Source organism: Oryzias latipes, chromosome 17 (assembly GCF_053564925.1).
Source record: "Oryzias latipes strain Hd-rR chromosome 17, Olatipes_Hd-rR_3.1".
NCBI lineage: Eukaryota > Metazoa > Chordata > Actinopteri > Beloniformes > Adrianichthyidae > Oryzias > Oryzias latipes.
Window position 1 is genome coordinate 19,847,113 of NC_136253.1, and position 18,028 is coordinate 19,865,140.

The following is an 18,028-nucleotide window of genomic DNA, read 5'->3' on the forward strand; positions in this document are numbered from 1 at the left end:
ACAGAGTGTGATTGGATTCAAAAATATGATTTTTCTTTAGTTTGCTAAAATTTGCTGCATGAAATCTATTTGTAAACCTTAAGACTTTTTTTAAAAGCAGTTTAATTTGAGTTTTTTGAAGAATATACATATCCATGTAAATGTTTACTAGCATTTCATAAAATCTTGTAAAATAAGCATTTAAAGGTGGAGTGAATTTGCTTGTTGTGCAAAATATGCAAACACCAAAGACTTAAGTGTAAATCACTGTCAAATATTTATTTGGTCCAACATGAAAACAAACAAAAACAAAAGTGTAATGTGCAGTAATTGAAACTGTGCATCTTTTTCAGTGAATTTGAACAGAACAAAATGGGGGTAAAGCAAGAAAAGGATTCTAGATTCTTTACAACAGAGTGAAATAACAGTGGTTGCATAAACATTCAAACTGCATCCCGTCTCCACAGCAGCATATCAAAAATATCTTTAAATAAATGTCATTACTCTCCGAGGACGTTTCCCTGGGGTGTTTTTTTTCGCAGGGACGTTTCCTTCTTCTGCTTGTGTTCAGATCAGAAGCCATCAGCGTACAGCGGTGGGGGAGGAAGGAGGCATAGTTCTGTGAAGTCTACCTCTTGTTCGCTGTCACATAAAACACAAAAATGGTCCAAAAAGCAACTTGAAGTACTCTGCATCTATGAACACTTCACTAACACACACACACACACAAACAAAAACACATCAAAGAGAGCCAAACTTGTGCTGATAAAAGGAAACCGTCAACACTTACGGATATGGAGGCTCTTCCACGGCACATAAGTAGTCTAGATAAAGACGAGCAGATACCAAAGTCAAATCATCTTTGAACTGCTGTCTGTAAGATGTGCAGCTTGTCTCAGAGTTACTTGAAGCAGATAAGAACTACCCTCAAGTCGCTTTCCATTGCAAACAAACAACAAAAAAAAGGCTCCAAGCAGTGAAGTGACCCCAAGTGTCCTCCCTTTTAGCCTCAACATAATCAGGGAAGGTGACAGGAGCAGGGACAAGACAGCAGATATGTGAGGAGTCAAAGTTTCCACTCACTTGACGTCTCTGCACTTTAGATTCGAAGAAGAAAAAAAATGTCGACAACAAAGTTAGCTTTTGGGTGAAGCACAATAATGTTTCAAATCAGCTGAAGAGATTGGAGATGATTGTACTTTGTAGGTGTTGCTCCTTCGCCATCAGCAAAGTCACTCGGTTCATCTTTGTTGTGCTGAAAGAAGAAGGCCAACTTCTGCAGCGCTTCATGCCGGTTCCTGAAAGAAGACAGAGCTCACGGTTATGCACCTTTACAACCTACAGGGGGCAAACAACACCTTTGTAATGGACGCCATGCAAAGATACTGAAAATGTGAGTGCAGGACACGAACCAACCAGAAAACATTTTTTTTTATAAATTGAAACGTTTGATGTAAAGGAATACATTTTGGGAAACCTATCAAGCATCCCAGCATTTCAATCTTTTTGTTAAGTTCTTGTTTTTATCCTTAAACACCCACTCTGATGAAATGTGTTTTTGGCGTTTCCAACATGTTCTTGTGGCATTTTTCTACTGATAGAGCACATATATAAAGAAAATTAGGCATAAATTTGTATTTCTCAGTATTTCTATATTCAAATCGATATGAATCGGGGGAACAGAAAAAAATGCTGTTTGCAAAAGCTTGTAGGTATGGCGTCGAACCACCAACAGCAAGCCACAAGCTCCCTGCCGATGCATCCGCTTCATTCTGATGCATCCACTTGTAGATCGATTTGTTTTCCTCGTCTGAGCTGGCATTTGGCTTCAAACTGAATGGTTGCTCGCCACTTTGGTTGCACAGGTTATGTTAGGTTGGGGTTGTGAGGGGCTGAGAGTTATTGGGAAAGCATAAACATCAGATGGATAACGGGAAGTAGGGATTTTCTTACAACTCAGTGGCACATTTCTAATCAATTACTGCCGCTCTGTAGAAACTATGACCTAGAAAACAACTTTTTTTTTAAAAATTTATTGTTTGGCTAAAATAGGGATAATCGTAATTAAAAGCCCACTGGGAACGCTTTTATAATAGATCTAAAGATGATCTGAGAGGGACTTTAGAATTTAATGACCCACGTCGTCACATTTTCTTTATTCCTGAGTCACCATTCTCATTATTACCAATAATCCCTGTAGGAGGAAAATTTAACCACCAACCTCCCTCCTAAAGCCGTCAGCTTTGAGTGTGTATGTTGACGCTAGTGTTTGTCACACTTACTGTGTGTGCGGGTCGTCCAGGCTGGCGTCACCAGCTTGAAGACACGCTGGCAAACCCAGAGAACAGAGCTGAAGGTGTTAAATCACATTTGAAGAAAAAAAAAGAAAGCCACACGTACACCATAAACTATATCCAGAGGCTGTGCCGTCTTCTAGGACAGACATTTGTTTAGTCTTCCTTCAGTTCCCTTCAACAGATTTGCAAATATGAGTTACTCACACGTCTCGGGCAGCGAGGAATTCTGCTGAGGAAAGCTGCTGCAAAGTAAAAGGAAAGCAATTTCCATTTGATTCTCAGAATCACTCGACAGTATAATAAAGCAGCAGCCATTTCTTAGAAATAATATTTATGCACAATTGGCCTAAAGCGAGAGTAAAACACATGAATCTTCTGCTCACTGGCTTTCATTGGAAGGTGAGAGCATCTCATCCTCACAGGCCCACTCCTCACTGTCGTCTGTGACTGTGGAAAAACAAACCGAGCGCTGAGGTTAGCGCGCATGCCGATGATGGATGTTTGGCGGCCTAACCCGAATTCCTTTACAATCATAAAACAACAACTGTTTAGCAGATGACAAGCAGCCAAGTCTCAGTGTGCCGCTCCGTCTGTCAATGCGAGCGGCGCATGGATCTGTGGGACTTTGAGACGATAAGCGACATAAGTGACGTTCTGCAGAGTCAGCAAACTTACAACTGCTCGTCATGACAGGGTGACTTGAAGATCTGTGTGACACACAAAAAAAGATGAGATTAGGCTAAAATTATCTAGCAAAATGAGAATATCTTTGAAGAGCTACTCTGATAAAAGTTCTTATTTTTATCCTAATACACCTGATAAGTATTTCTGTTCATTTCTTCATTTAAATCGATGTGAATTAGAAGAAGACAAAAAAAACAAAACCAAAAAAACAGTTTAAAGCAGGAATGTTTTACGCTGGGCGGGCCACAAGCTCCCTGCTCTGAGCTCTAAGTAACAGGAAGGGGGGGCGGGGTTGCCCTGCGCCAACAGTCCTGCCCACATCTTAGAGGTACATTTTTTAATGAACTACTGCCACTCTGCAGAAACTATATCCTAGAAAACGACAGTTTTAAGAAACATTTTTTGGATAAAAACAGCATAATGATCATTAAATTAAACTTTTTTTTTTTTAAAAGATGATGGGAGTGGGTCTGTAAAGATTTACACCATACCGGCTTCCAATGCTGATGGTGTCTCCATCCTGGTTGGCTCCTCGGCCAGCGGCTTGAGCTTTCTTTCCAAGTTCCAGCATCTCCTTGATGTTTAGCTCCACGTTCATCACTGAAATGTACCCATCTACAACAAGAAGGGAAAACTGTAAATAGAAATATGCACAACATAAGGTGTTGTAAAAAGGGATGGGATTTTTCTTCTACACACTCCTTTTCAAGCAATTTATTTGTTTAAAAACAAAATCACTTTGACACCTTTTTGCCACATCATGCACACGCTTAAAGACCCACTTAGATGAAAATTATGTTTTTGGTGTTTTTAATATGATCTAGTGGTAGTTTTGTCAGGATGGAGGAAATAAAGAAAATTAGGCTCAAAATTGCATTTCTGAGTATTTCTGTATTCAAATCTGTTTAAAAAGCTTGTAGCTGTGGCGTAGAAGCTACTATGGCAAGCCACATGCTCCCTGGCTTGTGTTTGAAGCCTTATTCTGTGCACACAGTCCCACCTGCAACTAGGAGACACATTCTAATGAACTAGTGCCACTCTGCAGAAACCATGTCCTAAAAAGACGACATAGGTTTTTTTCGTGGTAAAAATTGGCATACTCATAACTAAAAGATTACTGGGGTGCGCTATGAAAATAGCTCAAAAGATGATCGGAGTGGGTCTTTAAACACCGCTTGATTTCATATTTTTTTCCTTGAGAGGTAGGAAGGAAATCAGAGCTCACACTTATTGTTGGAATCCCTGGCTAGCCATTTCCCTTTAGGGCAGTTGGTGGTTCGAATGATGCTGACCGTGTCGCCGCTCTTGACGGGCAGGTCGTGCTTACGCACTTTACCGGCAGCTGTCACCTTGGCATGGTACATGGGTTCCTCATCTCCAGTCACCTGCAGAAGCAAAAACAATCTTTAGTTGGGGAAGCACATAAAAAGTACTTTTGTTACTTTTTATCCATTAGGATAGAAAAAACAAAACAAAAAAACTTTTACTTTGAATTTCTTTTTCATCTCATTTTCCTTCTTCTCTCGTTCTTTTTGCTCCTTCCTTTCCCTCTCCAGACGCTGTTTCTCCCTCTTCCGCTGTTCTTTATAGTCCGCAGAGTTAGGGCTTAGATGTTCCTTACTGAAAACAAACATACTTTCATTTTACCATTAAAAGAATAGCAATACTTAGTTTTTTTCTTCACATCATATGTCTAAGAAACCTGTGGACATGATGGATGACTTGAGCATGTTCTCCATGTGCAGAGCTCCTGAATGAATAAAAAAAAAAGATAAAAAAAGTCAACAACTGCCTCTCATCTGGCAAAGATGTCAGGCGATGACAGAATGCCGTACTCGCATGTTTGGGGGAAAAAAAAAAACATACCATGGATGCCGCAGGCGTTTGTTGTGACATGGCTCCTCCCGCTGGAAATACAACTTTTAAATAAAATAAAAACATCACTAAAATAATCAAAGGATTAAAAAATGAAAAAAAAGATGTTACCATAGGGCGATTCTCAGCATATGGATCTGGGAAATATAGATGAGAATGAGGTGAAATTAAGAAAATGTCAGTAAATCTTTTAAAAGGATAATGTGTTAAATAAGCCTTCTTACTCTTCAGTGCGGCTCTTTGTTTAATTGAAACCTGACCAGACATCATTTTGTTGACTGTCTCCACGTCTTCATACAAGTTATCATACGCTTCGTAGCAGCCGTCCGACTGATGTGCACTAGAAGGTGGTGGAGAAGCAAAGGCGGCGTTCTGAAAACATCCCAGCTCGCCAAAGCGTGAGTAGTGTCAGAACTCACCTTGATTGTGTGTGCCTGTCATCAGTCCGGGCTGTGTGGCTGCTGAGCTCCGAGTCCTCCGGGACGGACTGCCTCTTAGCAACCGCCGAAAGAGTTTCGTCAGAACGAGAGCTGCTGAAAGACTCGGCAGCTGGCTCCTTACTTTGGGAGCACCGCTCCGGAGCAGAGGGCTCGGGAAACTCCGGCAGGTTTATTGGTTCAGGGGAGCTGGCTGGATCAAGGGGGATTATGTTTTGACTGCCGAGGTTCAGATCCTGGACGATGGAGCTCTCGATTGTCTCCGCGGGATCAGCAGCTGACAGGTCGGGTTGCGGAGCTTCACAACCCGGAACCCCACGCGGTGCAGGCATGCCAATTTCTGAACAGAGTATGTCCAAAGCCTCCAGGTCTAAAGCTGCGATATCGACAGCTTCTACATCGGTTTCTATTTCTGAGATGTCAAAGTCTGGAATCTCGGGGGCATCCAGGATCGGATTGGAGGTGGATGGAGGCACAAACGGCTGCTCTTTTAGAGGATCTGCTGATTCCTCTAAAAGCAGATAAATACGCACAACTTAAGCAAATATATATTCAAGACTGTTGTGGAGATTCATTCAAAAATAACTCTGGAAAAATATGACCTACTATTTACAATCGGCGCTTGATATCGGCTGAGATCTACCAAAGGTGGCCTGGGGGGCTTTGCTGGCAGCGGTCCCAGTGTCCTCAGGTCAGGCAGTGACTTCCTCAGGGGTGACGAAGGTTCAGACTTGGCTGATGACCCTTCAGCATTTTCCCTTAGATAGCGCTTTTCAAATACAAGCTCTAAAGCAGTAAAAAAATATATATATATACATACATGTATATTTATATATATTAAAAAAAATAAGAAAAATAAAAATCAGCAAACTAATAAGGTTCAGATCACTTACTGTGCGCAGAGTTGGTGGTTTTGAAAAAAGGTCGAGCAGAAATACATGCAAGGTGTGGAAGGCTACCCGGAGCCGCGATGGGAGCAGGAGAGCAAAAGGCGTCCAAGGTTTTGGGCGATGAAGGGAAAGCTCTTTCTCTTGATGCGTACTCAGGGGAGATCAGGCGCTTCGGTTTGGTGGAGCTTAAAATCTGCCGTGGTGTGAACTTCCTCTTGGCCTTCTCTAAAGTGCTAAAAATTCTGCTATCGGAGTTTGACCGGACCTCTGCAGAAAGGGGAGTTTGTGGGAGATCTGGACTAGAAGGAGGGTACTCAGTGGTTGACTGATCACTTTGCAGGGAAACCCCATCTTCTACACTTTGCTTCTCCATCGAGGGGAGTTCACCAGGCACACTTGCGGGCCTGTTAGTCAAATCCGAAAAGCTCGTCTCCTCACCATCTTCTGCATTGAACTTTGATGTTTTCGCTGACTTAAAGGGAAGCAGCAACCCTTTTTTTTTAACCCTCATATGTGGCAAGACTTCCTTTCCCAAGTCTGTTTCGGGTTTGCGCTCCTTTTCAGTTGGGGATTCTAGTGCTTGATTTTTCACAGGCAGAACTGGAAGGACCAGAGGCATGCGGCGCTCTTTGAGAGACTGCCTTGTTGTCGCGCCCTCGTCTTGAGAAGGACACGTCTGGTGAGGCGGCGAGGGGAAAGAAATTGGTCGTTTGCCTCCAGATCCCCGAAGCTCATCTCTGAAAACGGCACGGGTAACCACCAGAGTTTTGCTGTCCTCGCCGGCGCCGCTCACCAATGAGCTGCAATGGCCTCCAGGAGGAGGCAGGTGTTTGGGCTTGTCAGCAACAGCTGGGCGGGTGAATTTAGATTGGGCCAGGAGGGCCTCTTCCTGAAATTTAGCCCTCAGTGCTTTAAAGCTGATTGGTGCATCCTGAAACACATGAATACATAAACTTTATTAACAAACCATCACAAACAGTGTGTTAAAGACGGAAAAATTAAGGGTACAATATTAAATTAAATCAATGATTTTTTTTTAGATATATCAAACCTTATCTTACAGGTGGACTCATGATATATTTAAACAACAATTTGGTCTAGATTAAACTTGACATGATGACATTTCTAAAGTTAGCTTGTAATTAACATTTAAGCTAACTGAAATTAAACTAAATAAAAACAAACACGCACTTTTACCTCTTCCATAGCCGTCTGCTCCATATATTACAACGTTAATGCAAACATAGGGAAAGTTTCAGGTCTTTTAAAATCGAAATTTTCGGAGATTCTTTACCACAAATCAATCGAAGAATTCAGGCTAGCCGCCGATGCTGTTCAAACTATTTGAAAGCGCCACCGCTAACGCGCATGCGTGGAACGCGCCCGACGTCAGCGCACGTTCATTTGGTCAACGAATCAGATACGTCGCTATCCTTTGTTCGTGAAATTACAAAATAAAATAAGATACAAATAAAATAAAATAAAAACAGCACTTTATTAAAATGTTTTACTTTTTATTATTATATTTTAAAACTTTTATTCCTTAACAATTCTCAATTTCAAAAGCATTGATGTTTAAGGAGTTTGGTATAAGAAAAGTCAAATTTAGTCATTAAAAAGCAAATTTTGGACCAACAAAAATGCAATGACTACATAAATTAAAATAAGTTTAAAGAAAACAAATAGATTTTAGGAATAGCTAAGCTATGGTAGGGCAATCAAAAATTTGACTAATTTACTTACACGTTTTTTTTTTTTTAAATCTTGGGTAGTGTTTAAACGAAGGAAGTGGGGATGGAAAAATGCTTTTGTTTTTAATTAAAAACTAAGTCAGCAAAATATGCTTGTGAAGCTATGAAATCAAATTATCAAAACAAATTTAAGAGCGCAAACAATCAATACACAAAACATTGTAATTTGTATGTTTTAAGTAAAGTGTAAAAGTCTTGGGGAGCCTTTACATTTGATAGTGACCAGTATTTCCAGAAATTGTTGTAAAAAACATTTTTAAATGGTCTTTTTGTGTTGATTTAATAAATTTCTGCATTTTACTACATTTTACTTTTGGGTGAGTTTTTTATTGCATTTTCATTTTTTGTGTTTTTCACACATATTTTGAGATAGTAGCCAATTTGTGTTTGCCTCTATCAAAAGTCCATCCATCCATCCATCCATCCATCCATCCATCCATCCATCCATCCATCCATCCATCCATCCATCCATCCATCCATCCATCCATCCATTCATTCATTCATTCATTCATTCATTCATTCATTCATTCATTCATTCATTCATTCATTCATTCATCCATCCATCCATCCATCCATCCATCCATCCTTCCATCCATCCATCCATCCATCCATCCATCCATCCATTCATCCATCCTTCCATCCATCCATCCATCCATCCATCCATCCATCCATCCATCCATCCATCCATCCATCCATCCATTTTCCAAACCTGCTCAATCAGCCTCAGCTACTGTAAAGCAAAAGTGGGGCACTCTCTGCTTGGCAGTTCTTTAAAGGGGGTCACTTAAAAAACAATTTCTTTGTTCTAAACAATTAATTATTAATTAAAAAATGTAATGAAAACTTGTTGTTTTGAATGCCCAAAAAGATTTTTTTAAAAAGTGAGATCAGCTAAAATAGAAACAAATGGCCTTAAACTGTTGGACATTGTTTTTTTTAGTAGGTCCTTAATACAGTTACATATTACACATTGCTTATTTGGTTGGATTTTTTAAATTACTTGCAGACATTAAAGGTAAAACATTTTGGTTAAAGGTTGTTTAAAAAGTTTTCCCAACTGTCAAAAGTGTCTGTTTGTTCTCCATTAATAATTCACTTTGTTAGGTCAATACTGTGGAGTCCAGCCACAATAACTGTGGTTGCGGTAGTGTGACGTCTGCTTTTTTCAGACTATCTTTCAAACTGCTAGGATGCATTTTTGTTTACTGCTAAGTTTATGGACAATACATTTGTTTGCTGGTTTCAGCATGACTGTGAATGCCTCTTGGAGGCCTTCGACATCGACTAGTAACAGGTGCAGTATTCCTTTTTATTTTCATTTTTTTGTCACCAAATTAGGAGTCACAATTATTCAATACAGTTTGAAAGTTAAATTAATTTTGTTATGCTTGATAGTTGGAAGTGGAACTCACTGAGAGGAACCAGATCTGTGAGTAAGCCAGCACCTATCAACTGTCAACTGGGTTCCTGGTCAATGTGGACATCATGCAACCAGTGTACCGACAAAAAGGTGGTAAAGCCAGCTTTTTATTAAATGTGATTTTAAATAGAACTTTGCTCAAAGAAACGTTACAGATTTTGTTGGGGTGACTTGCAAGAAACTGCTAAAGTAAACTACAACCCTGCCTCAAAGGTTGTCGCAAAATAGCAATCTGACGTAAAACTACAGCAATGTGCATTACCATTTGCGATTTCAAGCATTCATCAAGAAACCTGTTAGTTACCATACAGATAGATTTAATTTCATTTTTAAAAGCGTTTTAGCTTTAAAGTTAGGAGAAGATTGTGTGGAGTCAACTAATAAGATGTTTTTGAGGTTTTCCAACGTTTTAAAACTTGACAGATGCATAGAATGATCTATAATTCTGGTGTTTTTTATTTATTTTATTTTTATATCATGCTTTTATTCAGCCTTTCAGAATAAACTATATTAATCCATATATATGATAATATATTACATTAGTCAAACAAAAATACATTTTTTTAAAGAAAATATTAGTTATTTTCGTAACTCATTTTCCTACACAGAAGTAAAACAACTCAGTCTCTGAGGCACTGGCTTTCGCCAGCATTTCCAGCATTTCACACACATATTTTCAGGGAATGAAATTGCATGTTCGCTCGGCTCATCGTCAGCGAAAATCGCCTGGGTGTGAACACAAAAAACGTGGCGAAAAACGCTGGCGAATAACGCCTGGCGAATATTCGTCCCGGTGTACGGGCCTTTATTGTGCAGATGGGATCTTTTGTGTCTTGTGATGTTCTTTTTGTTACAGAGGGTTCCTTTTTTTTTGCCACTCTTCATTTTATACATTATTTGTACATTATTTCATTATTTATACATTATTTCCAAGCCTAAGTGTGCCCCCTCATTATTATAATATCTCTGTTTTTTTAAACACTTATTTGAAAGTGATTTTTTGTTTTATCCACCTGCTCCTGGTTTCGCTGGCTCTGAAAAAAGAAAAGGATTAAAACATGTGATTGTTTTTTTATTCAAAGTTGGCCCTAGGATACATTTTATTTGAAAAACATGATTCATAATTAGTTGTACTTTAATGTGAAGCCTTTACTGTTTGATCTTAAAGGGTGAACTTTTGTCTGTAATACAGTTTTTAACAGAAAGTGATGGCTTCAGTTCCGTTTCAGACACTTGGAGAGGCCATCTCAGTTCGGTGGTGATGAATGTGTGGGCATGTTGTGGGAGAGGCTCGTATGTCCGCAGGCAACAAGCCAGTGTCTTGTAAATGACTACTGCGAAGAAAGTTTCACCTGCAAAGAAACAGGCAAGTCCCATCGGAAGACGACACATTATCTGAAGCTCTGGTGATTTATTTATTCGGCTGCACAAAGACACATCCTGCTGATGTAAGTAAAAGGTTCATTGGGGTTCTTGTAAATCCTTGCCTGTCTTTCCAGGACGCTGCATCAGCCAGTCCCTTCGCTGTAACGGAGAATCAGACTGCTATGATTTTTCAGATGAAGACGAATGTCAGGATGTAAATCTAAGAAGAGACAAATGTGCCACCATCATGCCGATTCCAGGGGCTGAACGTGGCACACAGGGGTAATCTCTGAATACTTTTTATTATTTATTTTAGACAAGATGTAGTTCAAATCTTTGCATTGGTTTGTCATAAAAAAAACAGGATGTTCCAGCATTTCACACATATATTTTATCTGCAGAAAACTTCTGTTCGGTTGCAGGAGTAGAGGGCAAGAGGAGGAATTGAGCAAACGCGTTTTACAAAACCTAAACTGATATGAAATTGTCTTATCCTTCAGAGAACCATCCCAGTAGTCCTGATGTGCTTAAAACAGGGCATCATGGCCTTTTCATTGACATCGCATGTGTTTGGGTGGGACATGGGGGACTTTGAATTCTTTGGGAGACAAAATGGAGACTACAGAGGACATGAACCAATGGGCTGGTTCTCAGAAGGTTACAGCGGAGCCGATTAGGTTGATATTACAGACAAATTGTGCATTTTGTGGTAAAAGCACCAAATTTGGTGTGGATGTCAACCGTTTGTCAAGATGGCGGCCATACACTCAATTGTTACAAAAATATTCAGTGTCTATTGCCCCAGTCTCAACAACATGGGTTGTTCAAGTTTTTAGACTTGAAGGGCTACAGAATGCCATTATATGTCTATTGTATGTATTATATTTTAAACTCTTGGATTTTCTCATGGCAAACATGTTTTTCTGAAAGAGGGGATCCTGAGGTACAACACTTGCATGATTATTTTATTAACCGCCTCCACTATGTGCTTTGATTTTACTTCACAAAGTTACAACATTCTTACTGGAGACTTTGTGGATCAAGTCTTTGATCCGGCGTACTTTGGAGGACAGTGTGAATACGTCTACAACGGCGAATGGAGAAAATTTACTTACGATGCGTTCTGCGAGAGCCTGCACTACAAAGAGGATGAGAAGAATTACAGGAAACCTTACAACTACCACGCCTACAGATTTGTGGTAAAACTGTTGTCGTTTTGTTTTAACTCGTGAAAAATGTACGAAATGTCAAAAGTGAAGATAGGTCTCCTTTACGAAGGCATTACCTGTTTTAGGCTGAAGCTACATCAGAAGGCTCCCACGAGTATTATGAGGACATGCAAAGCCTCCTAAAAGCGAGGAAGACTTTATCATCCTTTAATGCTGGTGTCACGGTTGGGGTCTACTATGTGGAAGCCGGACTGAAAGGCAGCCAAGAGTCAGAGTTTCTCACCAACATCACAAAGTATAACAGCATGGTAAGCTTTTTTTTGGTTTAAGTGCTGGTATTTGGATGGAAAAACAACACATTTATGGCTCCTGTTGTTTTTATTCGGCTCTTAAAGACCCACTACAATCAAAATGGTGTTTTTAACATGTTCTTGTGGCATTTTTTCTGATGGAGGACAAATACACATACAGATCAAAATTGTATTTCTGAGCATTTATTTATTTAACTTATTGTGAGTTAAAAGCAGACTAAAAAATGTGGTTTGAAAAAGAGCTTATTTGTGATGTAGAAAATACACTACCACTTGTAGACGACTAGGTCCATGTACGGCTTTGTTTTCCTCGTCTGAGCTGGTATCTGGCTTAAAACTGAACGTCTGGATAGCTCCACTGCAAAAATAGCAACGCTGCTCGCCATTTTTGTTGCACCCGTTATGTTAGGTTTGGGTTTTGATTGGCTGTAAGCTAGTTGGAGAGACGTAAACAAAGACCTCAGTTATGGGTGACCAGAAGAGGGGAGCGGGGTGACTCTTCACCTACAGTCCCGAGATAGTTTCTGCAGAAACTATGTCCCATACGACATATTTTGTTTTTTTTGGCCAAAAACGGCATGATCATATTTTAAAGACCAATGGTAATGCTTTTGCAAAAAATCAAAACAGGATTGGAGCGAGACTTTAAGAAGCTGCTCTGGCTAAACTCAAGTCACAGTACTTGTAACAGTTTTTATAAAAACCCTTACTTTTGGGGGGAAAAAATGGTATTACTTGTTGTTTTGTCTCCAGGAGTTTGGATTCATCAGGGTGTGGGCCAAAGTGCAAACAGCCCTTTTCAAGATGCGGTCAAATCAGCTGATGCTTCACGAGGACCTGTATGTTTCGCTCATGGAGCTTCCTGAGAGTTATGAATTTGGGATGTACGCCAAATTTCTTAACACATTCGGGACCCACTACGTTACTGAAGGAACCATGGGAGGCTCCCTGGAATATATTTTTATTGTCAATAAAACAGCAATGGCTCAGTCGAGTGTGTGACCTTTCCAGTTTTGTTAAAGCACAAATTCTGTTTGTATTTATAGTTTTGAGTTTTAAAAAACACTTTTCTCTCTTTTGGAAAACTTCTCAAGATGTCGAATCTCACCGATTTGAACAATGCATTGGCGCATCTCTTGGATTCAGTTATCCTGTAACCGACTCTGTCAAATTTGGGGGTAAGATCTCTGGACAAGGTTGTGGAGACACAACTAACCTTTCAAAAAGTAAGTAAAAGAAAATACAGAAATGCTTAATTTATATTTAACTCTAATACGGTGGTCCAAACAAATAAAAAGAAATGCTGCTATACAAAAGGAATGATGTTGCAAATAAAATAGAAATTATGTTTTTCAAATAAAAAAAATTCTGAAAATAAAAAGAAACAGTGCGAAGGAAAAATCCAACCTCACATTCATCCAAATAACTATTGTTACCCATGCCTTGAATTATTGTTAGCATGTTTATTAATGACAAAAACAACAACAATTTGCAGCAGTGTGTCTTTTAACCCTTGTGCTATCCTAGGCACTTTAACATTGGGAGTTGGGTCATCTAGACCCACTAGACAGTGCACTGAACCTTTTTTATTCAATGATATAGAGTAGAATAGAATAGAATAGAATAGAATGCCTTTATTGTAACTATACATATGTACAAGTCGCATCACACGCGCATACAGTGAAATGAGAGCTGATCGCTGTTCAGTGCAGACATGCATAAGAAAAGGAATTTCACCAAAAATGTACAATTTACAAAGTACAAAAAATGTACAATAAAAATATTAGATAAAAAGTTTTACTTTTCACAGTTAGGTGGAAGTGATATGTGATCTTCAATGGTGTCCATGGATTACATGAAATCTTTCCACCTTTATCCACCTTTGTCATGGTAGGAATAACACGTCAATGTAAGGGTGGGGTCATAGGATAACACAAGGGTTATTTGCAGAAGCGTTTGTTTTATTTGCAACAGTGTTTCTTTTTTTGGCAATAACCTTACTTTCGATGGTGGGTCTCAGTCACAGTAAATCTTAATTTCAGCTGACAGTTTTTTGCATTTGCCTATTTATTTTTTTCACAAGATCTACAAGTGTTATGTTCTTGTCATTCATACGTGTTCTTTTTTTTGGGCAGAGGATGGTGCCAGTTCATCTGTGATTGAGGATGTTGTCACTTTTGTAAAGGGGGGAATCACACAGACTAGTGCTGGAGTGCTCGTCATCAGAGATGCTGACACGTACAGAAAATGGGGAGCTTCTCTGAAGTACAACCCGGCGCTTATTGAATATGAGGTAAAATGATGTAAAGGGACATAAAGGTAATTTTTGTTACTTTTTTTGTAATATATATTTAACAGATATGAAACAAGAGCTGGTAAAGCAGGTTTATCCACAAAATGGAAACAAAAAAACAAGCAAACAGTCAGATATCTTCTTCTTTTTCCCCAACTCCGCTTATGCCGATGACCCAGACCATGCCAATCTATGAGGCTGTGCGCCTCAGCACAGCTGCTGACCACGTAGGACCAAGAGTGGCCAACTTGCAGAAGGCTTTTGATGAGTATTTGCAGCAGTTTGACGCATGTCGCTGTGCGCCCTGTAAACACAATGGAGTTCCTGTGCTGTCAGGCACCTCCTGCAGCTGCCTCTGCAAGTCGGGCTACCGGGGACTATCATGCGAGGAGACACTCAGAGGAGGTGAGGTTAACATTTCTCATTTGCATCCACCTGGTAGTAAATCACTTGCAACTCATTTTTGCACATACACATTATTTATACGAGCAGAGCTTTAGCAAATCAGGCCCTAAGAGTCAGGCCCAGAGGTTTGCAACGTAAGGCTCCGGAGCCACATGTGGCTCTTTTACGGCCCCATTGTGGCTCTTTGGTTAAAGAAAAAAAAAGTTTTTAGTTTCAAACAGTAACTATTGAGCAAGGTCAAAAGAGAAAAGTAAAGGATCGCTCTTCAATGCTCCTGACTACAGCAGCTGTAATCCTCCAACAATCCATTATGCAGTGTGGCTTCATAGTTAGACAGATTTTTGAGCGCTGTTTGTCAAAAAATTAAAAAACCAATCAAGCGGAGCACTACCAATATTTCTATTTATGGCGTTCTTTATAAAAAGGCAGATTTTCTTTATTTCAACAAATTCAAGGATTTTAAGTGCGCCTTCTTGGTAAAAAAAAATACGACAGGGGTCACTTAATTAGCTCTGATTCAATTTAGTTGATTAAATTTACAAATGTCTGGCTGATATGCACCAAAAATGATGAACTAAATGTTTTTTTTCAATCACTGCTGACATTAGTACTACTACATGTACATGTACTGCATTAAGATGATCCTGTGGTACAGGTGGACTTTATTTTGAAAGGAAGTCATGTGAACGTGAACAAAAAAAGGTTAATTTATCATTATGTTTGTTTTATTTATTCCCCAAAAGTAGGAGACAGGGCATTAAGAGTTGGTACAACTCAGTATAAAATTTAAAAGAGAGCACAAAATTATGATTTCCTCAAAGCAAGGCTTATCCGACCAGAGAAACTATTTTGTTTATAATCACAAAGCTAACTTAATTTTCCATACCAGTATGAAACAAAAGATGTTGTTGTGGGGATGATTTAATAACATAAGATATTTAGTTCAAGTAGTTTTCGGCAAGTAAACGTTTTTTTCTTTGTAATAGACTCAAAATCAATAGAAATAAAAGAAACAGAAGCAAAAAGATTTAAAGCTAAATATTTCTTGTAGGTATCCCTAAAAAGGTTATTCAATTATTTAAAAAAAAAACATGAATAAAGTCAACAAAAACAAAAAATTGAAGCTACTTTTAAAATGATGTATTTTTATTAAAGCGTGAGAGAAACCTTGAGTATGCACCTGTTTCTAACAAATTCGGTTGCTGTCAAATGCGTCCGATTCAGAAGCTGTCAGCGGCTCCGCATGAAGCTGAGGGTTTGACAGCTTGTCTGTGTGGCACGATCAGGTTGAAATGCCAAGGAAGAGAAAAGCCATTTTCTGTTTTCACGCAGAAACAACAGTCACTACGCTTCAGCCTGGGGAGGGTCAAAAGTCTGCTTCTGCAGTCACACTAAGTGAAAACAGTTGAAAGGTGTCAATCTTTCTGGAGTTTCCAGGATGTTTGAGGGAGTTCAGCTCAAAGTCACACCGACTAAAAACGCTCTGTTACATCAAAAACCACTCTGACCTCAGATTTGCGGTTATTTGTGCAAATAGATGAAAAAAAACCCCAAAATAAATAACATTGCAATAAATATATTAATTTGGCTGTGGAGACCCATGATATGCCAGCACATTTCAGTTGATAATGTGAGTACGGTTCAGTTCTTCTCCCCACATTTTCATCGTCATGCTGTTTACCATCTGTTTGTGTTTACATACTGCTCAGTTAGTTAAAACGTTAAACTAAGTTCTCTGACACATATTTCATTTTGTGTTAACAAAATGCTTAAAAAGTTTTTTCAGTTAATTTACACACCATTTTCAAAAAATTTTCATAGAAGGGTTTGGAGGAAGACTGGTGAGGAGCAGAACCCAAGCTGCTTGAGTTCCAGTGTGAAATCTCCACAGTCAGTCAGGATTTGGGCTGCAAGGTCCAGCGCTGCATGGTGTTGGTATACTCTGCTTTGTTCAATCCAAAACCACTGCAACATACAGCCTACCAGAATGTTCTAGAAGACTTCATTCTGCTGAGTATCTGGATGAAGATGCAGATTTAATCAGAGGGACGACAACTGAAGGATTGAAGATGGACATATCGTCCATTGAAAATACTTTATTTTGGTTGATTTGATGTGATAGAAAGAAGAAAGAAGAAAAAGGGCACTGAGTCCATATTCTATGAAAGAGTTTAATTTAATTTAATTTAATTTAATTTAATTTTTTTTATTTAATAATGAAATCATGGAAATGAATACACTTTTTCATGAATTTGAATTTTTTTGGAAAGGGTTTGTCAAATGAACAGAATTCTTTGTTAGTCTCTTTTTATTTATATTTTAGATCATTTAGTCTTTCTTGTAAGAAAACAACTAATGCAACACACACATCATAATACTACCTCCAGCATGCTTTAATATGAAAAGGTTGCCCTTTCCATAATGTGTTTATTTAATCTCCTGAAGAACAGTGGGAAACGACAATTATGAATTCGTTTGGCTTTGGAACACATCCAATTTTATATTAAGATGTTACAGTAGAAGTTTTTTTTTTGTTGATAAAACAGTAATGTATAATTTGTGGCTAATCTGTAATTATCTAAATGTAAAAGATGAATCCAAATTTTTGCTTTGACAGTTGAATTTTTTAAAACTTTTAATGGGAAAAAGCGATTGTTCACTATCAGGATGTGACGGAGGAACAGTAAGTTTCTGCTTTGCTAAATGTCTCCATTAAAGGAAAAAGAAAATAGACATAAAAGGAATTTTAAAACCAGCTTTAATTGACTCAACAGACACCAGGACAGATGGCTCGTGGTCCTGCTGGGGGTCATGGTCTTCCTGTTCATCAAGGAGGAAATCAAGGACAAGAACCTGCAATAATCCTGCACCTGAAAGGGGTGGAGCAACCTGCCTGGGCTCATCCAGCCAGACTCAGAACTGCTGAAAGATATTTGCTCAAAACGAGCAAAAGTGATCAAAATTAAAACTGAAAATCATGTTTTTTTTCCTATGAAAGGTGGGAATAAAAATGTGCTAATATTCTATTTGTCCTTGTATTTCTTTAAAGGAAATCAATAAACTCAATGTTATTTGTTTTCTGCTTTGTATTTGAGGGTTACATTTTGGGTAAAACTTTAGAAACCTGCATGCAAAAATGCAATGTCGAGAAA

The 18,028-nt window shown here is 38.8% G+C and overlaps 2 protein-coding genes across 26 annotated transcripts; one reads left to right on the forward strand and one right to left on the reverse strand.

Moving 5' to 3' along the window:
* Nucleotides 1-237: 237 nt before the first annotated feature.
* On the reverse strand, nucleotides 238-7,583 carry si:ch211-188c16.1 (uncharacterized). 25 transcript variants are annotated; one of them, XM_078934798.1, is made up of 19 exons: nucleotides 7,457-7,583; nucleotides 6,166-7,093; nucleotides 5,879-6,058; nucleotides 5,255-5,783; nucleotides 5,060-5,175; nucleotides 4,947-4,972; nucleotides 4,827-4,867; nucleotides 4,663-4,710; nucleotides 4,448-4,580; nucleotides 4,186-4,345; nucleotides 3,452-3,575; nucleotides 2,952-2,983; nucleotides 2,660-2,723; nucleotides 2,481-2,515; nucleotides 2,262-2,307; nucleotides 1,179-1,277; nucleotides 1,063-1,076; nucleotides 770-803; nucleotides 238-621 (listed from the first exon to the last, which is right to left on the reverse strand). In XM_078934798.1, the coding sequence occupies exons 2-19, from the start codon at nucleotides 6,779-6,781 to the stop codon at nucleotides 552-554; spliced, it is 2,367 nt and encodes a 788-aa protein (XP_078790924.1). In that variant the 5' UTR covers nucleotides 6,782-7,093; nucleotides 7,457-7,583; the 3' UTR covers nucleotides 238-551. The 25 variants fall into 25 exon arrangements, with proteins under 25 accessions (XP_078790924.1, XP_078790923.1, XP_078790925.1 ...); XM_078934797.1 differs by having other exon boundaries at nucleotides 2,481-2,518; XM_078934799.1 differs by having other exon boundaries at nucleotides 2,481-2,518; nucleotides 4,827-4,879.
* A 951-nt stretch (nucleotides 7,584-8,534) lies between these two features.
* c8a (complement component 8, alpha polypeptide) lies at nucleotides 8,535-17,902 on the forward strand. The gene is made up of 11 exons (XM_004078973.5): nucleotides 8,535-9,207; nucleotides 9,309-9,423; nucleotides 10,552-10,699; nucleotides 10,833-10,980; nucleotides 11,708-11,897; nucleotides 11,993-12,175; nucleotides 12,932-13,172; nucleotides 13,273-13,404; nucleotides 14,314-14,471; nucleotides 14,651-14,876; nucleotides 17,651-17,902. The coding sequence occupies exons 1-11, from the start codon at nucleotides 9,104-9,106 to the stop codon at nucleotides 17,800-17,802; spliced, it is 1,797 nt and encodes a 598-aa protein (XP_004079021.1). The 5' UTR covers nucleotides 8,535-9,103; the 3' UTR covers nucleotides 17,803-17,902.
* The last annotated feature ends 126 nt before the right edge of the window (nucleotides 17,903-18,028 follow it).